The 24,175-nt window shown below is 24.0% G+C and overlaps 1 protein-coding gene across 6 annotated transcripts in view; it reads left to right on the top strand.

Moving 5' to 3' along the window:
- Window positions 1-6,065: 6,065 nt before the first annotated feature.
- LOC112692059 (diuretic hormone receptor-like) overlaps window positions 6,066-24,175 on the top strand; it is a 100,362-nt gene continuing 82,252 nt past the window's right edge. For all 6 annotated transcript variants that reach the window (XM_025566582.1, XM_025566581.1, XM_025566585.1 and 3 more), the window contains exons 1-4: window positions 6,066-6,310; window positions 17,362-17,407; window positions 17,568-17,712; window positions 21,386-21,581. In XM_025566582.1, coding sequence (XP_025422367.1) covers window positions 17,384-17,407; window positions 17,568-17,712; window positions 21,386-21,581 — 365 coding nt within the window. In that variant the 5' untranslated portion in view covers window positions 6,066-6,310; window positions 17,362-17,383. The remainder of the gene's footprint in view (window positions 6,311-17,361; window positions 17,408-17,567; window positions 17,713-21,385; window positions 21,582-24,175) is intronic.

The following is a 24,175-nucleotide window of genomic DNA, read 5'->3' as shown; positions in this document are numbered from 1 at the left end:
CTAACATTTTAATAATATACTTAATTGATTATTTATGATATATAAAGTGTTCAAACTTACACTCTAGTATAATTTTATAAAACATGTATTTCTATATAGTGCCTTTACAATTTTTGGTCTTAGAAATTAAGAAAATAAATTTAAAATCCAACATTAAAGAATTTACAACATTAACATAATTACTATACGACGTATTCCGTATTCAAGTAATTTTACAATCACAATGAAAAAATAAAATTTAAAATAACACACTTACTTGATAAATATAACGTACACGGGTTATCTAAGAAGTTTTTGGCACAATAACATAAAAATTAAAGTTATTAAAGAAAAAAAAAAACACAAAAATTAATAAAAACTAAAATTTGTTAACATATATTTTATATTTTATGCAAATATATTAGGTAAATTTGAAAATAATATCAAGCAACAATTCATTACCAGTATCATATAAGAATATGTTTTTCATGACATAACCTCTTTTTGTGCGATAATCTTATCAGGTAATCATAAATTGCTTGTCAAAGACATTCGGGAAATGTAATACAAAGTTTGAATCGTAGATACCATGGACGAAATTCGACAAGAAGCTTAGTTATAGCATTAATTATAAATACTATTTATATATACTTAATATTTTATCACTAATATGACTATATATTAACGTACAAAGTAGGTTTAGAATAAGCCTACCAGGCCCAGTCTTCCCGATATCTTAAAGATGAAAACTTTGCAAGAATTGTTCAGGTAAGTTTTGATTCTGGACACCCTGAGTTGCAAAGGTGTAGGTAAAGATTATTTATGCGGGGGGTTTTATAGTTTATATTTGTTTATTTTTATTTTAACCTACTTATTAACTAGCTGGGATTCTGACAATGAAGAGGGTCAAGCCCCCAAATTCTTCTTTACCTACGCCACTGTTGAGTTGCCACCTTCTCTTCCAAAATTTCGTTTCACGGGTAACTAAGTTTCACAGGTCGAACGCAGATAACAGTATTTTCATCGGAGTCGTATTATTCTATCATTAATAAACGACTGTCCGATGTACTTACATATTAGTTAACTACTATAACATCATTGTTATGCATTTTTATACAGTGAATAGGACCTATCAACATATATATATATTATTCACTCAAATTATGTAAGATATTGATATAATAATTAATACAGTTTACAAAATAAAAAAAAAAAATCATATTTTTTATAATATATAATATTATATACTTATAAGTTGAAGTCACCTGGCTCTCTCACTGTTGGCAAACTTGTTTAAAACATTTTCATCTGTTATTGAAATATCGCTATGAATCTTAAGTAATGTTAAACCGAAAAGACGATTTTCAGAAGTAGAGTTTCTAAGATTAGTTTTTAGTCTTCTCAGGGTCGAAAAACTGCGCTCCGCTGACGCTGTTAATACTGGAAGTATTACAAGTATTTTTAGCAGTTATCCTATATTCGGATACAACATTTTGTCACAAGAAATTAGAGCATCTATGGAGTTCGTTGGTCGTGATGATTGTTCTACTGATTTCCATTTTGTTATCCATAAGTCATACTCAGCCTCTATTGAATCCATATAACACGGTAAATCATCAATGTACACATTTTTGTGAATAAGATACAAATACTGTAATTTACTACGTTATACAAAAATTTCAGGAGGGCAGCAGCCCCATCAGCCACCCTCCCCCATAAATAGCCCCTGGGTCAGAATGTTACATGTGCATGTGCCCCAATGTTATGCGCGCCTTTGATCCATTAGTTGCTCGTTACTGTTCAAGAGTATTTAATGTATAATTTGCAAGAGTCCTGCACTGCTTTTATTTTAATTCATTTAGTATTGAAAACAAGGAGACAGATACGAAAAGAAAAATTATGGGGACGAAGAAATATTTTTAAAAGTCATAGTGTTTTCGGTAGATCAAGTTTAACTAATAATCTAAGATATTTATAACTTAGCTGATAGTTAAAAAATCGTATACGAATGCCATCGGTTGATTTTGAATATCTAATTACCTTGATCGGTCTTAAAATTGCAAAAATGGATAAAATATTCCAAAAGGCAATATCTGTATAAGAACAAAAATACCTATCTTACTTGCGGATATTGTCTGTAGTTTTCTCGAAAAAAAAATGATTAGTTAACCTATGTTTAGTTATGAACATAAATAAAACGATTTAGTTTACAATAAATTATTTCTTAATATTTTATTTAGCATGGTTATATGGTAAATACAAATGTTAATATTATGAGTGTAAAGTATTGATGTATATTTAAAAAAAATTAATATATTATAATATGAAATTATGAAATTATATTTAACAAATACATTTCAATAGATTTAATATAAAAAATGTACATTATTAATTATTTTACAAAAAAAAAAAATATTTTTTTATCTTAATCGCATTTCATAAAAATTACTTTTTATATTAAAAAATATTATTTCATATATTAATATATGTAATTTATAATAGTTTGATATGAATTGTTATTTATTTATTTTAATAGATTAGGTTTTTAATAGATATTTAGTATTATTTCCTAACTATAAAAAAATAGTAGATGTTGTGTACCTACTTATTCGGCGCGATTACAAAATTGATGGATACATAAAATTAAATAATTAAAAAACTAGATTAAATAATAAAAATGAAATTAAAATTATATTGGTTAATGCAAAATCTAAGAGTGATAATTTAAATATAGAAAAATGTATAGACTGAGACGGTTCAGGATTGTGATGAGATGAGAGGGAACAAATGCAGTAAGAGTTGTTATGGAAATGCCTCCGTGGACGACTAATTGGCTGTGTAATCGCAATGTTATAATTACGCGTAAATGATTGTTATTTAGTGTTTTCAGAAATTATCGGTTATGTTACATGTAAAGTTTTAAAAGTCATATTCTCGGTGCCACAAATTTTTTTTAAGTTACTTTGTTTTTAGTTTTAGTGTAGTGGCACTGAGATATTTTATCGTTAAAATGGTGTCCGGCGGCCGTAGCTTTCGTGGTAAACGGATATAGTCGGAACATTTTTTTGTCAAAATCGATGTGAGGATTCATCAACGGACAACGACATATTCCAAATTGACCAAACCTGATTGGAAAAATGAAAATTCTTGTTTATAAAATTTGTTTGGGTGGATTCATATTTTCGAATCAGGCAAAATAGTTTTTATCATATGAAAAATTAATTTTTTTTATCTATTTTGCCAGGCGCAGCAAAATCGCATTTTATTGCACATATGCGAACGCCATGTGATACGCATCATCGGATCAAGGACGGAGTAGTTCAATCCCCTCGACCCGAAATTTTAACAAATTTAGAAAAAATTATTGTTTAATATTTTTATACAATTTAAGTTGGATATCATAAACATTTACCAGGGTTATTTATATAATCCATTGTTCGATCTATCTACTACTATAAAATTAGTTATTATCAAAATTATTATCTTGTGAAATAAATACATATGAAGTACGTAGTAGTAAAAATATTGAAACCCATTCCAGAAAAAAATTCTAGGTATATCAGATGAGTGAATTTGAATAGCAGTTAAAAAAGGTCATTTCATTGAAAACTTTTTAGTGATTTTTTAAAGCAAGAAAGTATACGAAAAATTGAATTGATAACTTGGAAAATCTTATATTCCTATATTTTTTTTTTATTATTTGTTTACGGCCTTTTAGACCACACATCCAAACATAAAAGCCTCCATACTTCACGATTTTGCGATAACATATGCCAATATTCATCTTGGTAGAAATCTATTACATCTTCTTTGACACAATATTTCTATCTAATGTTCATGAATATACGAATTTTTATGTCTTATTGAAAATTAATTCATCTTTGTATGGAAAAAAAAAATGTTCAATAAATTAAATGTACTTTTTGAAATAGAATTTCAGTTCAAATTTTGAAAATCCGATGAAGAAAATATGGTCTATTGTTTATTTTAGACAGTTTTGATACATTTTTAATAGTTTGCTATAATTTATTTTTATTTAGAAAAATGATTTCAATTAAATTCTTTATTTGTCTTAGACTTTCAAGGTATTTTTATTTGTTTCTAAATAATACAGTTTTTATTTTCAGTAAATTGCTATCTTATTTTGAAATAATATACAAAATTCTCAATTTTTGTCATAACACATGAAAAATTGCATTTTTCGACATATTCATTTCTGTTTGAGGTATTTGTCAAATGTTTTTATAAAAAAAAAAGAAAATCAAAAAGTTAATATTCGTGATAGAAAAAATAATAAACTACATTAGTTTAACTTATTATTAGCAATAGTATGGTGTACAATGTATCAAAACTAAAATCATACATGTTCATATCAGAATTTTTAACTTAGTTCTATCATTCAAATATTTCGGTTTTCTTTCGAATATATAATGTATATTTAGACATTACCAAAAAAGGGTTTCTTTTCTAAGTGAAATTTTTAAGAATATTTCAAGTATCATCTTTATGTCTAAATCATCATCTAAAAAGTTTTACATTTTACTTTTAGTATATTTTGTGGCTGAAAAAACAATTCTTGTTTAGACCTTGGATTAGTTAACCACCCATGTTTTCAAAGAGAAAAAAAAAGACAAAATCATGCACTATAAGTGTTAACACTTAATAAGATCATAACCTTCTCCAATATATTAACCGTTGGACTTTATCCTCTAAATCTGCAAAGGGTTGACTAAAAATATTGAATGATCTTAGTATTTGAAGTTAATAAAATTAAAAAAAAATTCTATTTTTTTTTTAATATTAATATAAGCAGAGCTGTAAAGAATACTTTTAAAAAGTATTTAAGTAAATACTCAAATACATTTTTTTTCAAGTATTTAAGATACTACTCAAATTCTTAAATTGTATAGTATTTCAAATAATACTCAATTACTTTAAAAAAGTCTTTGGATTACTTTTCAAATACTTTTTTAAAAAAATATTTGGAGTTAATAGACCATGGTAAACTAACATTTTGCAGAGAAATAGTCGAAAGAGAAGCATTATGCGGTTCTGAATCACTTTCATCATCAATATTATGGCTAGAATTGCTCATATTAAAACTTGAAATACTTGTAGTAGCCAGTAGGTTTTAAACTACACATTTATTTTAATAAATTTATTTAATAAAAAACGGTGTAGGCTTGCAGCTATATAGTGATTTGTGGTAAAATCATTGTTATTCTCGTAATCCCGTATAACCAGGCGTATCTGATATTAACAGTTACCTATCTAATAATACAAAAGGAAATTTTGTTATTGAATATCTATTTTTAGAAACCTGGTTTTCACAAACCTTCGGGCTTTGATTATAATTAGCAATATTTTTCCAACCAAATATTTTGAATAAAAATAAAATGTTCGAAAAAAAACTAAGTATTCAATACCAATAAGTACCTATTCAATAGAAAAAAAGTATTTAAAATACCATTGAAAATACTTCGTTTTAAAAGTATTTTACAGAACTGAATATAAGTAATAATATTGTGTGTGGAAACGTCTGAATATCATTCGAATGGTAATATCTGAAATTAAAAAAAATTGAGTTTATATTTAATTATGTTTTAAATATTTTTTATATGTAATAATACGATCAAAATAATTATTTTCATCGTATTATTGGCTACTGAACATATGTGTTAGTAAAATACGTTTGTGCACGCACACACACACACATACACACATATGTATATATAACATTTCAAGCCATATAAAAAATTACATTTTACGATGATATTAACTGAACATTGTTTTTTATTTAATAGTTACTATACTATCGTGGAATGATGTAAGTAATATACATATACATAATTCGTAAAGGACATAATATATATATAGAAAAAAAGAGTTATGAATGATAAAATAGTTATCAAATAGTTATAATAAAATTTATAATATAGTTATAATAAATATAGTTAAAATAGTTATAGCTGATAAAATTTAAATTGTTAGTCGATTTTTTTTTTTTTTTAAATTAAAATTCACGAAATAAATCAGAGTCCCTGTGTTTCGTAAATGGGCGGGCTTTACACTGGCGCTGTACGCCAGTCTTTTCGTTGACGACCGAAGCTGTAAGCTGTACAACTCGCGTACGCGGTACTTTGAAGTATCCATGGTTTCAGTGTGCTCGGTGTTTTTGACTAGGTCGCCCGATTTCCGAATATCGTGTGTTCGTCGTCTGTGTTTTTAAAGGTTTATCGTAACTCGAGATTTAATTTCATTCGTACGAATTTTTTTCTCTCGTCAAGTGTATTACAAACGGATGTTTCAATACGTTTTATTTTACATTATGGTATGTATATATAATTGATATAGAACTGAAAGGTTTGTAAAACAAAATGAAAAATTTTAAAAATAATTAATTTGTACCCTTAAAGAGTATAAAATGAAAACAAATATTAATGCTTTAACGAATAAATATTATACAATTTATGTGTTTGATAAAAAAATAAATATATATACTTGCATATATGAAAAAATGTTAAATATAATAATAATATTTTATTATATAAACTTATAGAGTACAACCTGTTTAATTCGTTTGACGCAACGCTATTGCAGCGACTGATATATTCAACGAGTTGTATTAATATTGTATAAGTGTTAAATCAAAATTAATTTAATAGTACACAATACAGAAGTTGAAGCAAATAATACAATAACACATATAGTAAATAATAAAAATATGCATAATTTAATATGTTATACGTAACGTAGAATATATTCACCATAATAGCCATGTGTAGTACCGATAACAATATCATAAATTATACAGTGGCAAATAAAATACAGGATGTTCTAAGAGGATTTGTTTATCACAATATCTTAAATAATTGTAAAATTTTTTAAACTCTTCAATTTTTTTAACTCTTTTTTAATCTTCTTTCTCCATAGGTTAAAGAATTTTCAGAAAATTACAAAAATAAATAAATTACATCATATTAAATATACAAGTTTGTTGAAGGCATAGTAATTAGTTAATTCACACGGGATAAATATGCGATATACATACGAAATATATTTAATAATATATTTTAGAATCAATTATAATAGGTAGAATTTTTTCAGGTTTTTGTTTTATAAAATTTGAACATTTAAAAATTAATACCTATCATCCTTATGAATCTTTATGTATCTCATAGTTTTCGCACCGTCTGTGAAACGCAACCATTTTATTCGCCTATTTCGCAACAGGTATCGAGTACCAACCGTACTCCGAAGATACTCCATGTTTCAACGCATGGAATTTTAACACCTGACTTAATATTTATATTTTTATTTTTTAACATGATCATGATAGTAGAATAAACTGTTTTTATATGGAGAAATGAGTGTATGAGATGTGAAAGAATGTAAATGAATAAAAATAATGATAAATAGAATTATTAAAACTATATTTAATAATGATTTTAAAAATAATATTACTCACAGCCATTTACGTGGAATGTAATTGAAAAGGTTTTACTTAGAATAATTTCTCGAAATAGTTCTTCACGTGAATAATAAATTTCATTATAAATAGGTAAAAATACCAAACTTCTAACCAATGTCTAATGACATGACAGCACAAAATCTTCCAGAGTCAGCTTTTTTTAATTGCTTCAAATAAAAACGTACATTTATTTAGAATTAAAACTATGAAAATTTTTTTATTATTGTTAGTATTTAATAATGCCAACTTTATTAATTTGCCTATTATATTTTTAATTAAATTTTAAATAGTTATTAGTTTTTTGAAAAAAAATATTATGAACAATGTATAAAAATGAATTAATACTAATTGCATTAAAACATAAGGAATACAAACTTTAGTCTTTGAGGATGTATTTAGGATGATTTTTATGTCATTGATTTATTGGTAGACATTTTTAGTGTACTATTTTAGATTATAAGTTATTCATAATGCTACTCATAGTTTAATATTGCATTAACATTATGTTTAATAACCTGCAGTTCATAAAATGCTAGGGTCAAATTTTCACCTAAGTCTGTTCATGGAATAATTACACCATACATTATTCGTAATTATATTATCAAAAAATAATTTTCTCATACTAAATTATAATTGTTAGTTAAAAATTTTCAAATTACACAATTTTAGTAATTTATTTCTAATAAGTATGTGTTTATAATGGAATAGGTACTGCCAGTGGCGTAGCCAGGATTTTTAAATGGGGGGGGGGCTAACCATTTTTTTGGATAAGTAAGGTAAGAGAGGATATGAGAATTCACCCTTAATCCCCCCCACCTTCTACCATCAAGTTTCTAAACATAATTCAAGCATTTTATTATAGTTTTAAAAATATTTATTAATATATAATTTATAATAATAATAATAATAATTTTGGTTTCAGTGTTTAGTCACTTGCTTCATTCTGACAGCTGCATCCTCTTAGGCGAATTTCTGGCTATAATTCAGTTATTATTTCACTTTCATCAATTTGCTCTTTTTTTATTTATATTAGCCATAGCTAACCCATTCAGTCTATTTTCTGACATGGTGCTTCTTAAAAAAATTTTTAAGCGATTAAGTGCTGAAAATGTTCTTTCCGGAGTGAAAGAGGTAACTGGTAACGTGGCGAATAATTGTAAAAGTATTTTAATGTTAGGTCGAAGATTGGTGCGATGAGAGGGTGAATCGTGAGCAGAATTCGGTTTTGGAATAGTATTTTGACTCCATTGTTGCCTCTATATGAACAGGTCAGCCCTGATTGTAAATGAGGTATCATCATGGAGATCTTGGACGTATATTTTAACAGCTTTTATAATATTTATATCGTCATACATATTTAAATTGGCCGGAATAAGTCCTTCAAGTGGCATAACATCAATAAGCCTTTGATTAAAACGAGCATTGATTCTATTAAATAGTCAAGATACATTATACATATAAACACGGCTCATGGGGGAGGCTATAGCCCCCTTAGCCCCCCCTTAGCTACGCCACTGGGTACTGTTTATTATAAAATGTATTTTAATATCACTGGTTATAGTAAATGTTTCTTTTGAATATAATCATTAACTATTTGTTTCTAAAATAAATAAATAAAGACAATTTCATAAATATAATAAATATCAAAAAAATAAAATAATTGTTACAATGCAAATTAAATAAATATAATGATATACAATTATAAAGTTCAAAGGTGGTATATAAAATATATTAAAATAGTATTCTCCATAACTTAAAAAAATATCATTCTAACAAGTATAGAAACCTATATTAATTTTAAAATTTACATTTACGACATTTTAAAATTTCAAAAAAGATGAAGTATAAAAACATTGAATGGGTTAGTCGAGTAGAGTTTATATAAGAACTTAAAGGCATTAAGTGATGTAAAAAAAAAAAGGTTAAGCCTATCGTAGGTTACCAAATTATTTACAAAAAATAAATTTTTAGTATTTATCAAATATTATTTATAATTATATATTAAACACATACTGTATGGATTTTAATGGTTAAGTCTTAATAATTAAACAATAATTTATATTAGAAATTTTTATAAATGAAATGATCACAATTTTTTTTAATAAAACTACAATTTTTAATACCGTATAAATATGTTCAAATATTTACTGGAGCTTTCCGGGTTATAACTTATTATTATCTCGTATATAATAGAAAAAGACGAGAGAGATATTATTTGCATACCTATAAATTTTAAATTAAGACACAAAAATATTATTTATATATTATTCATAGTGCAACAATTCTTATTAAAACGAATTACCGATTTTTAAATTATTTTATATTATTTTTAATATCCCTAATACATATTTTATTTTACTTTAAACTTAAAAATTTATAAAAACATAATTTATTACAATGAAAATGTTATTAATTTTATCATCCGAGCATTTTTCGAAGCAACTGTTGTACCCCTATTATATTAAAAATACTAAGTTTTCATTAACACATTTTAAAATATATCTTATATATTTAGTAAGTTACAACTCATATTTTACTGTAACTATAAATTTAAATATTGCAATCAAATGTATTGAATCTAGTTTTTTTTATTTTTAACATGATTTTATTATAACATGTACATATAAAAGAAACAAAAACCTTGTCTTAATTTTTTAGCTTTATGGATGTTTGTATGATAAATTTTTAAAAATACCCATAATATAAGAAATATAACCAATGAAGTAGCTATACAATGTTTGCAAAATTTTCAATCGATTGTTAAAACATTTATAACAATTTTACTTCAAAGAAGTAATGCGTATTTGAAAAAATTACATATTTTAGTAAGACCAATCAGAGACGTAAATTTATAATTATTTTGAGGAGAGGATGATTAATTTCCTTTAAAATTATTGGGACTTAAATATTATGCAATAAAGTGGTATATATTGTATGTATTAAATTCTTTGTTACTTACAATACGATATTTAAGAGGGGTGGGCTATCTATCCTACGTTACGTGCCTAAAACTATTATGGTTAGCTACTAAGTACAAAGTTAAAAATGTCTAAATTTATTATAAATTTCAACGAGTTCATTACATAAGTACCTATTTCAATGTTGTTTCAATGTATTTTTCAACAGTATTGTTTTAATACTTATTTAACAAATATTTTTATTAAAATTTTTTACTTTTTGATAATTTAATAGAACAATATTAGGTTAGGTTATATATGTAAACAGATTTGAAAAATATTTTAAAAAGGCCAATTATTATTCATGTTTATTATAATTTAATTATAACATACTAGTAAAAATGATCAGTAAACCAGATATGACAATGTTAGTTAAAACAATTTTTATTAAAATCATAGTTAAAACATTTTTAGCAGGACTTTGCACCCAAATTAACCCGAACCCGTAACACCCCTAAAAATCCTCAAAAAATCAAACACCCAAAACCCATATAACCTGAATGATTTTTTTTTTTTTAAACACCCGAAGTAACCAAATCCGAATAAAATATTGGTTTTAATCCGAAACCCGAATAATTTTTTATTTTACAATATTTATGTGACATATAATTTTTATATGTATTGTTTGTGGTTATTTCAATTTTGTCATTAGTTGTTTAATAGTAAAATTATTATTCACAGGAATAATTTCACAAATAATATACAAAAATTGTTAATTAATCTAAATTTATCTAAATAAAGACAATAGCAATATATCATATTGACATGTATGCATGAATGGTATGGTACGTTGAATGTTCGAGTGTAAAAAACTGGGATATAATTTTTTAAATTATCCCAAGCGGATATGTCGTATTATTATAATTGAATAGGTAATAGGTCTTCTACGAATCACCGAGTCGTTATTTATTGCAATACTGTAAGTCTGAAATAGAATCGATGTCTCGCGTACGATTACCAAATTATTGTTCACATTATTCGTATTTATTCAGTGTATGGCGTGTAGTACACATGTCTATGGCGTGAATTGTCAATTTTTGTTGGTGTAATATAATAATTTCATCGTAATATTTATAAGTTCAAATTATTATTATTTTTGTATTACGCTATGTCTTAGCTAGTGCGTTTTTAGTATGTGCACTAAAGAGAAATTTTGTGAAATTTGTGGGGGTCTAAGGATTATTTGCTTATTACACCTATAGATACCATTGTGCGTAATTATTTATTTCAACAAGGAAATTTACAAAGTTTGACAATTTAACATTTTTAATCAATAATTTAAACAAAAAAACAATTAGGTGCCTTATCTTAATCATTTTTGAAGTAGGTATTCTAAACAGAAATTATTAATTAATTAAATTAAACAACCTATACGGGTATTATTACATATTATTAATATTACATTAATTGCGATCGTTCCAAGTCATGACAAGAAGTTAGTAAAATCTTACGAATTTGATTTAATTTTTATCACAGAATATTATTTTTTTTTAATTCTATTATTAAAAATGCATTTTACAATTATAATAATTATTGTATTTTTAATCACTTAACAATTTTTAGAACTAGGGGGACTAAGACCTGTATTTTATATTTGTGGGGAGGCTTACACCCCTCAAGCCCCCCCTCCGCCCCGATTTCTGCTTATGCCACAAACACAAACGCAGAATACAAAATAGTTTGTTTTTTGTCGCATGCGATATGCCCACACTAACTAGAATTAGGACATAGTGTTAGTATTTTTAATTTTAATAGATATTATAATTTATAAGCTTCATGCATATATAAAATAACCCCTTCTTCCTCGAAAATAAATCGTAGTTACACTATTGCTTGAAATTAACATAATGAAAGTTTGGTCTAAAAAACTGTTGCACAGTTGTATAAGAAATTGATATTTCATTACATAGGCAGGTAACAAAAAATATAAATATTTCATTCATGGAGGGAGGGCTTAGCCTCCCCACCGTCCTCCACTAATAAAAAAATAATATTTTTCTTTGACTACTTAACAATCGTATTAATCAATATTAACCCGAATAATAACGGTTATTAACACACAAACGTTTGTTTAAATGATGTATTGCGGTGTTTGAACACCCGAATATATTCAACACCCGAACCCGAAAAAATTATTCGAGTGCAAAGCCTTGATTTGTAGTAAACACTGTCTGTTATGGGGAAATTATTCCTTTTATTCTAATATTACTTCATTGAAAAAATGAATTACTCTTTTTATATGACGTATAATTAATTAATAGAAAATCCACAACTTGATATTAACACTGTAAATAATGTTAATAATCCTTTTTTACATTTATTTATCTTATTTTTCAAAATATGAATTGCATTAATAATTTCACATTAATGTATAAAGAATATTTAATAAATATTGAATACTTATATAAATATAAAGTTAATAGGTGTGCATGTTGTGATTGATAATTAAATGATATTAAAATATCGACGGAGAGAATAATATTTAATTTTTGGTAACAATACAATTTTATTTTTATATTAACATGTACTTCATATAAAATATACATGATGGATTTTATTTTATTATCACTTGGTAATATTCAGAGTACTTGTTTAAGATTTATTAACCGATATTTTATTCAAATTTTTTATTCCTCGAACTGAGTAAACACAACAAAAACTAAATATATTTTATAACGTTCTTAACTTAATTTTGTATATAACCTGTATGTACCAAAATATTTTAAGTCATTTTTAACTAGTTTATAATACTATTTATTATACTATCTTTTTTAATTCTATGTAAGTCTATGTATTTATCCGTATTGTTGATTGGTAGACTAAATAGTTTAAAGCAACTTGTAAGGTGAGCAGTATCTTTTAGCTTTTTGAAATTAAGTTGATTTTATGTTTAAAAAATTATTACAAAATATGTTCTTGTTTTATTTTACAGTAGATATTCATTAATAGAAAAAATAAATAATAATTTAACAGTTATAATATCAGATATATTATCTGCGTATTAATTTTTTTTTTTTTTTTTTATAATAACAAATACGAATAAAATTATTTAGGGTCATAATGATAAGAATATGAGAAGGCTTCATGGAGAAATGGGATTAGACAGTTTTGCTTAAATACAAATTTGTCAGTCTCCAATGACGGTTTAAATTTTCAGGGAAGAGAAACAATCACTTCTCGATGAGAAACCTCTACTTTCTACTCCTAACACGTAATTTTCGAGTGTTTTATAAATAACTGTAAAAGTAATAATATAACATAGTTGCTGAACATTTAAAAAAAAAAAAAAATGTTTTCATTGATTCGTAGAAAATTTGTCATTATTTGATAAGAATGTCTTGGTTCTTACACAATTTTTTCTTTTTAATAAAAAGAAACATCTGCTTATTTACTTATAGCAAATAAAATTTCTAGATATACTGTAGATAAAAACAGAAATACATTTTTTGTAATATGTTCATTCCGGATATGGTAAAAATTGTTATTATACACACAAACACAATTTTTTGTTTAATACTAGTTATGAAACCTATCAATTTTATATTTGATTGATTTATATTTTATCAATTATAATTGGTATCTAAATAATGTTTAATTTTTTTGAAAACGTGATACTCGTATTTTCTAAATACATTTTAGAATAAATTGAATTACCCATTGAGCTTTTGGAATTAGATTTATTTTATAATTTAAGTGCAATAAATTAATGAATTCATAATTTAAAATACAAGTAATAAATCATCAGACCATGGTATTTATTAAAATTATTTTTATTATTTTATATTTCGTATAAATATTTATTTTTAATACAATATTATTTATACGTGTCTTAACTCGAACAATTTTTGACTGAGAAATTACTTGTTATGTATTAGTATTAAAATCTAAAAGGTTCAATGAATAAACTATATTAGGGTCTAAGGATCGTGAAAACTATTTTAACTACTTAATGATGAAAATACTCGTATTATAATTCTAAGACGATTTCCTAATAATTACAACGGTAGAGATAACTTAAAATTATTAATAAATATATTTCGACATAAAAATCACAACAATTTAATACTGAAAACAAATAAACTTTAATATTTTTGTTGCGTCAAAATGCATTATTAGATATACCTAACTAACTTACCACTAAATAATAAAGGACAAAATAGTCATAATATTTAATTATGGTTTTATAGGATTACCGATAAGATTTTTATATATGTGTTTTTTACATATTTATCTAAGTTTTCCATAATTTTAACGAAGTTTTAACTATGAAAAAACTACTAAATTATTAAATGTAGGTATACGATTTTCGAAAAAATTAATTTAACAACAAGTATTATATTCTATTATATTCTATTATAAGAATTATATTCTAGTTATTAACCTATAATCATTAAACAAAAACAATTCATAATAATTGTATGAAATAACTTAAATGGTTATTTTAAATTAAGGATTCATATTAACTTGGTATTTTTGTGTAAACCTTATAAGTTAAATTACATATTTGATTTTAGTATTTACTATTTCATTTGAGTTATAAACATAATTTATAAAACAAAATATGAGGATTGACGATTTAACTGCTTGCATAGTTGATTGAATTAAAACTGTATTATTTAAATACTTAAGTTTATAATCTTGTGCATAAAATATTTTAGATTTTTATGTATAAGTTTGTAAGACATTATGTTTTCATTCTGTCCGCTCGTCCACAGGTTTATTAGTTAACAGTAAAAATTTAATATTTTTGGTATTTAGATGTTAAATTATATTCATACTACCCAGTATTAAAAATATCAAAATATGAATTTTAATATAGATGCATATTAGCTACAAATAAATAATAGTTATCTGTTGTAATAAAAGTAGAAACTGCAAAATATAATTAAATTATTTTTGTTTTTATACGTAAACACATATAAGTAACCATATTCTTTTTAAATTGAAAAATAGTTTTTTGTATAATATTTATTATTTATTTATTTATTTTATTACATTTTAACGATGTTGTTCGTAGTTTATTAATATTCTACTATAGTATTGTAACTACTGTATGTTTATACGGATTTTCACTCTAAAATGTTTCCATTTTTACGTATATACCTTATTGAATGGTAATAATATTTTATTTCTTATTCATCAATCTGTTAAATAAGTATTGATTTTCAACTTCATTAAGGTATGTGAAATGGGGCTCGCGATTTTGTATTAAGTAATATGTGTACACGTTTCTAAAATGAATTAATATCCATGTATTGAATTATACGTGTAAATAAAATTCGTGTACCCGTGTATTGACATACACGTATAAGTTAGTGTAGTTCGTGAATCCGTGTATTTGAAATACACGTGTATTTTTTTACAGTTTATTTTAATTAATTAATATAAATATAATATTTAATATATACAAGTTATATACATATATATATATATTACTTATAAGCTGCAATTATATTACAACATTGGTTTTACATATAATTTAACCATAATATAGTATTAAATATTAATCTCAAAACCTTAATAGTACATAAATATAATACTATATAATAATATAAAATATATAATTATACTATATATTATACTATAATAATATTATACTATAATTATTATATGTTTTGATAATATTAAATGCATTTACAGTTTGTTAGTGATATCTTAGTGACTTTCATACTTTGTGTTTTCTCGTAATCATGCACCTACCTAATGGAAACCTAGATAAAACTTAAAGCATCGTTTTTAATAATAGGTAATATTCTCATTCTTTAATTTGATGTTTACGCTAAAAAGTCGTATATTTATTTAATACACAATTGAATAATTAAAAATATTACAATGAACAACCGATTAAGCTGGGTCTGGCAATATACTAATCGTCAAGTAAATAAAGCATACTGCAGTTTATGTTCTGTTAATGAAAATAATGAGTTCTGTTGTAATGGCGGTACCACAGGATTTTTAGGAAGACATTTAATGACAATTCGTGTTGAATTATTCTTTATCTAATTTTCTGTCTCTTTAAACATATTATTTATTTATTACTTTAAGTTATTATTATTAAATTATTAATATTTCTTTTTTATTTATAAATCATCGAGTACTTATATTTTTATGTTTATTTTTTTACTTAATTTATTCGTAATTATTTTGTTTAAAATGTATTGTTACTAATTGTATTTAATAACTGTATTTATTCAAATCTAAGAAAATAAAATGTTTTAGACTAAAAATACTATAAGTACGTATTATTCATAAACGTGTATAACAATAAATATATATTTCATTATACACAAATATATGATCTACTAAAATCTATAGTCTATACATTTCATAATGAGAAAATTTGATCGATAGGCACATTTTTTTTTAAATAAAATACACGGTAAACGTAGTAAATACACGGGTACACGGGTACACGGAATTTAATGATTGTTTATCCGTGTATTATATTTACACGAACTTTAACACCGATTTCTTAAATACACGTGTACCCGTGTAATTAAATACACGTAAAATGAAGACCCCTAATGTGAAATAAACATCGATCCCTATTATTTAATTAGCTGACATTAATTAGAATTACCGTTGTCTTAGAATTGTCACATATATATTTATAATCCGTAGTACACTTACTCGGTTCACGCATTTTCTCAATTTTACTTACTTATGTCATATTGTCTTATTCTTTTATATTTTCTAAACCGTCAACAGTTCTCAATGCAATTTTTCTCATGTTCTCTACAAAAAAAAAAAAAAAAAAAAATACAAATATTACTGATGTGGTAATTGCTCTCTCTTTTTTGTTATGTGTATATTGTACCATATACGAATACTAAATTTTATAGAATTAGATTTAAGTATGAAAATATTTAAATAGTTGACTGAAGTTATGTACTATAGAGATAAAGCTTTTTATTATTAAGGGTTCTAAGTTATATTTTTATACTATTGTTTCAGATATTTTAAGTAAGAAATCACGATGAATATCACTACTATAAATAACGTAAGTTGAATTAAAATATTTTACAAATACGAAATAATAATATGATTAGCAATAATTTTTTCCTATCAATCTTATGCTATTATTCAAATACAAAATAATAAGATTATGTATTCAAATAATTTAATAAACATTTGTACTATTTGAAATATTTATCATATAGACTTGTGAGACTGAAAAATCTCCAAATCCTGGTTGGTGTCCTAGTCTTTGGGATAAATTGTTATGTTGGAAAACTTCAAAACCTGGTGTTTTAGTTTATCAAGCATGTTTTAATGAACTAAATGGAATGAAATATGATACATCACGTAAGTAATATATTCAACATAATATAAGTATTAGTAATAGAATAATTTAGACGGATTTATTTTTATTAGTGTTTTGTTAAAAAAAAATTTAAGACATGTTTAGTTAGTGATATTTAATATTTTTCAAATTATATAATTACAAATTAAAAATAATTTGTTCAAACAATTTATTTTAAACTAAAAAATATTTGCGTAAAGTCATTAGTTCATTATTACTCGGAAAGATTAAAATCTAGAAACAGTATAATAAAAATTGTTTAATTTGTGCGTTTGTTTTCAAAAGTTCGATCAGAAGGATTAATCCATTCTTTACAATCATGAAAGGTTTCTGATAGTATTGTTGGTACTTTGGGGAATGTGGGTGGTTGTAATTTTTGAATTTCTCAATTATTTTCCAAATATATGATAAAAATAGAGAAATATTAGAAAATACTTCAATTGATATCCAGTTTCGAACTTTGCACAGCCTAATATTATGTTATATATTATTCCATTTAATTACCTATACGGAGTATTTTCATTAGCATTTTATAGACATTTCAGAATTTTTAAAATATTTTATTGTAATTACCACTGATTATAGGTGCTTAAAATTGTCGATTAAAAGTCGAACATCACTTATTAAGAAATTGGATTCTACTATTATATCTTTCATACTTAGTAATATAAACTGATCCATCTGACTTCTTTCACTCAGAATATTTTTTTTTTTTAAAGTAATGGTACAATGGTTTTAAATTTAAAAGATTAGTATAGCAATATAATTTACCTGTATACCTGTATCTCATCCAATCGAGGAATCTTACCTGTTTATTATATTAAAACTATATATTTTATGTGTACGATATTGTACAGAAAAAAATATTAAGTTGGCAAATATTCTTTAATAAGCAAACATTATATATAAACATAATACATATAATATAATATAACATTATAAACATTAAACATTACTTCGGTAATAACACATATAAATTATATATATTAGCTTGCAACCTAATCTAACCTTGCACTCTCTGTTCAATTACAAATAAAATTGTAATTTATAAAGCCATTTTAGAAATAAATGTAATTCTACGGCAGACAGAGGCTCCGATAAATCAGGGTAATCGTATAGCAATCTAGGATTTCCAGTCTATTTGTTTTTTCCTTCTCGTCTTGGCTTCCAAATTTATCATTTAACTCTATAAAGATTTACAAGTACTAACATTCACGCAAATAATCAAAATTCTTTAATTTTTCTTTTCATTTAAAGTTAATACAGTCATAAAAATCCATTTAAAAGTCGTCTTTCTTCGTGCAAAATACTTGAAAATCTTAGAGCTCTTCATTAATCCACTTAAAAGAAACTTCAGTCAGATGACACTAAAGGATGTCTTCTTAAATTTTTAATTTTTGTCACTATTATTGTTAACATTAAAATTATTTATTCTTCTAACATTCATGTATATACTGTAATTATATTGTTTTTTTAGTACATAATATATAATTAACTACTATTTTACTAAATCATTATTTATTTTTTAGTAATGAAGTTTATAATGTAATACGATAATTATTCATAAAAAAAATATAAATATAATATTACTATTTATGTAATTATATAACATACTAATATATATTATATAATTAATGGCACTGGAAAATTAAACAAATGAGATGGAAAGTATTATTTAAATAAATTGTTTATCTGAATCTTATATAGTAATTACAGTTATAATAAAACAAGGTTTGATTTATGTATTTGAAATATTTCCTTATTATCCAGGTTTATTGTTGTCATCACTTAAATATTTAAAATTATATTCATATTTTTAGATTTAACTATTTGTTCTATTTTCAATCAAATTATTTTAATAATATGTTCATTTTAGACATAACATGTCATACAATAAATTTTATTTTATTTTAAAAAATAATAATATAAAATAAAGAATTTTAGCATTTTTTCTAATAATTTTAGTGATCTTCAGGACATTTCTAAAATATGCAATTGATTTTAAATTTTACGGGAGGATTCAGGAATTAATTATCATTAAATACGATTCATTAATCACAGTGATTAATATTTATTTTATTGAAATTATGTAAAATGTTAATTTTTTAATTTTGATAACTGTTAATATTATACAACCATTGCTGGATAACCAATACATAATTAAATATCATTAACAAAGGACTAATTTTAATAGTTTAATTGTTTTTATGACTATGCTGAACTCTTAAAGATTATTAATTCTTTAAAACCCTAAGTTACTCATTTTTTCCCCATAGTCAATATATATTTATAAACTCATAAAAAAAGTTTTAAATGGTAATACAATATGCAATTATTTAAGTTATAGGTATAGCTAAGAAATAATGATATAATATTAAATGTAGGTACATGATCAATTTTTTTTCAAAATCAACTTTATTTATTTTAATTAATCGTGTAATTTATACTAGATTGTAAGACTATGTATGGATATATTTTTCCTTATAAATGAAAATAATGAATTAAAATTAAATTTTGATAATTTCTGTTATATCTACAATTTGTTATCATATTAATAATATATTTCATCAAAATACCAATATTTAATAATATACAATGGTAAAAAAAATATTTATTTTTAAAACAATTAATTGAAATATTCTTCGTTCTGTGTTTTCTATGTCAAAAGAAATCGAAGTACTTTGGATTTAATTTTAGCATTCATTTCAAGTATTTTTGGTTAGTTTTTCGATGGAAATAGAAAAACTCTACTATATAAGCCAAAAAATTACCTTTTTAAGTACTTTTAACGTTTAATTTTCGATTTAAATCTACTTTTATAATGTATTTTTCCAACATTTGTTACTTATTTAATTGAAATTAATGAAAAAAGTATTAACATAAGATATCATTATCACGTTATTTTTTTTTTTTTTTGTATATTTGAGTGTGTTGAGAGATCATTTTGATTTAATCTGTTTTAACGGGATTAACTGAAGTACTTAATAGTAAATCTATTTTATAGAAAAGTAAAAAAGAAGCCACCAATAATTGTTAAAAAGAATTAATTGAATTCTGTAGTGAAAACTCGTTAAAATTAGTACCAGTCACAAACTAAAATTAAACTTCTGGTTATCTATTTAAAAACCTACCCAGCACTTGAAATTGTAAGCTTATTATTTTTATTTTTACTCTTGTATATAACTGTGATGTTGAGAGTTTTCGCTAAGGTTACAATCAATATTTATTTTTTAAATAAATTGTATAAGTCGAATTTCTTATGCTTAAAATTAAATAACATAAATGTAATACACAATTAATAATGTAAGTTTTAACCCGCAACTATAAAGAAGTATTTATTAGTCCATTTCTTATAATATTTTTTCTTCATAGTAAATAGTATATTATCTTATATTATCCAATACAATAATTCATATACTTAAAAACGATGTAATAGTATGATTGTTGAAAAAATAAATCTCATCTAAAGATTTATCTGGTGATTCATAACTGTATTATATAATGAGCTTAGTAGATCACGAAGATTTAAATATTCGAAAGTTTTATGATCGTCCAACTTATGAAAAGTTTGAAACTTTTTAGTCTGTAACGGATTACTGTTCTTTACATTCGATATTTTTACGCAGATGTGTACAAATCTTTTGATTTATTAAAAATGTATAATACTTTTTACAGAGAATGCTAGTCGATATTGTAAATCTGACGGAGTTTGGGATGAGCATTCTGATTACATGCATTGTCGACCTTTAGAAACAAATAATCCTATGTACCCAGATCCATCGGTTGTATATACTTCATACTTCTATTATGGTGGTTATACTATATCACTAGTGGCACTGGTTGCAGCTGTTTCTATATTTGTTTACTTCAAGTAAGTCTAAGACTATGTACATTTAATTATTAATTTTATAAAACTGTTTTATTTAAGTTAATAAAATATTAAAACAAACCATATGAAAACTAAAAATGGATGACAAGGTTTGAATAACAATAAACTTATATAAATTTAGGAATAAAGTAAAGCTTTAGTTATAATGTTAACTATTTGTTTAAGATATACTATTAAATTGTGAAGAATATTACAATATTACTTATTGTAGCAAACATTTTTAACAATAAAATAATTTATTTCTTAACAAAAAAAAAAAAAAATTACACACAAAACACGAGTATTTTTCGTGTGGACTAGAGTAGTTAAAAATTCTTAAAATGGCTTGAGACTAGAAAAATTTTTATGGATATATATTCTTTATAAATATATAAAGAGTTTGATTAAAAAAAAAAAAAAAAAAAATACATTTTTTTTATTAATTTTATCAAAAGAAACATTAATGCTAAAATAATTATCTATATTTTTTCAATTTTTCGCATAGTATATTCCTTACAATCAAATAACCACAAATAAAAAAATGATATTAAGATTGTATGGAAAATTTAATATTCTAAGTGTTTTGGCAAAAAGTAAAGTAAAACATTGTTGTTAAGAAAGTAAACTAATGCATTTCTGGCTTTACTGGAAATCTGAGATACATAAAATATGGTCTTATTGTACTCACTGTAAGCGTAAAGTTAATTTGGAAATTTTAGCTGAATAGAATATTTATTTGTTAATATAGTTAAATTATAACCACCTTTTAGTTTATGACTATCTGAATGAAATAGTAATATGTATATTCAAAATTCATCATCCAACCAAATTCAATAAGACCCATTAATTTTATTGGAGGGTAATAGCTAAATAAAAAATACAATATTGTAAATATGATGTTTTAACATAGTTTGTTAATAGTTTTTAAAATTAAAATTAATCAAGTCAAATAATAATAATAAAAATATTATTATAAAGTTGGCAAAAACTATAAATAGGTATTGTAATATTTGAGGATAGGTTTTAGTATAAATATTCTTATATATTTTTACTAATTAAGTATTATTTTAATTAATAAATAGATATAAGTATTTTTTATAAGCAATTTTATGAATTTTGGAATTTGAATAAGACTTTCATGTTTTTATATCTGTAACTAATATTTATGGATGTATGGGGAGCGGAGGGCCAAACAGTACATGATGTCACAATGTGGAAACCAAATAAGAAACGACCGATAGGGAGGCCAAGGCAGCGATGGACAGACCGAGTTAAAGAAGACCTCAAGCTCCTGGGGATTAGAGAGGGAGAACAACTGGCGAAGAACAGAGAATTGTGGAGAGGCGTAGTAGAAGCAGCGATGGACCTTCAAGGCCCGGAATAAGCCAAAAAAAAAAAAAAACTAATATTTAAATTAAAACTCATATATTTTTACTTTTAATTACATTATGAGTAGGTACTAGAAGTTCGTATTATCATTAATGTAATGAACATTTCAGTATCAAAAACATTTAGAATTACATACCTCAGCTTATCGTTTTAACATACTGTCACAATGAAAGGTGAATTACAAAATTTTAACGGGTGAACGTTTAGGACATTATTTTAATTTAAATATTTATTCTTTAATTATTATAAAATAGGTATGATTTTTCTGTTAAAACTATAGTTTTTTTTTTTTTTTCATAACAAAATGAAAAACAGTAAAACAAAATAATAATGAAACTTAAGTATTGAATATTTATTTTATAATCATAATTATAATAAAAAAAAAAAATCAATTATGTCTGTCTACGTCAAAGTTCCTAACTCTATTCATTAAAAAGTTTTTTATAATAAAAATGTATCGAAATATGATAAGTATAGAGTTGAAGGGTTAAATATAAATATTTTTTATTGTGTATTAAAAATTCAACATTAAATTCATATATATTCATTAATCTGCAGTATCAATTGCGATAAAGTCTGTATTCTTATGTACTTATTACATCTTACTGCATCTTAGCATTTACCAATTCTTAGAACGTAGGATGAGTGGCTGCATCCATTTTCTCCTAAAATCGATTAGCAGGCATTTCGTTTTATGAAAATAGTACACAGTTTATACCTATATTACCTGCTGACTACTATGTTTACTTATACATTGGTTTTAATTAGTAATAATAAAAGCACTAATCAGAAAAAATATTTATTAAAATTATTTATTCTTTATGTGAATAGTTCAAAAAAATAAATAAATAATCAAATATAATTAATGTATTTTGATGAATAATTATTTTCTTCATTATTCAACTAATGTATATTTTTTAATAACTTTAAGTATGAAATATGTGTTATAATTAAAAAAGCCAGTTGTTTATTAAGATTGAATCTTATATCTTTGTCTTTTAATTCTTTGAATATGATTTTGACATATACTGTGTAGAGACATAATGATACTGCAGGTATACATTTAAGACCTTTTGCAGCTAATTTGATGGGCGTGCACATGTATAATTACATTTAAAAACAACGATAAATCCTTACATTTGAAATATGATTCTGGACTAAGTTCAGTTGCATTGTATAAATATTTAATATAATATTACAAAATGTTA

Source organism: Sipha flava, unplaced genomic scaffold, assembly GCF_003268045.1.
Source record: "Sipha flava isolate LNK unplaced genomic scaffold, YSA_version1 69_pilon_pilon, whole genome shotgun sequence".
NCBI lineage: Eukaryota > Metazoa > Arthropoda > Insecta > Hemiptera > Aphididae > Sipha > Sipha flava.
This window is presented reverse-complemented; position numbering and strand designations above follow the sequence as displayed.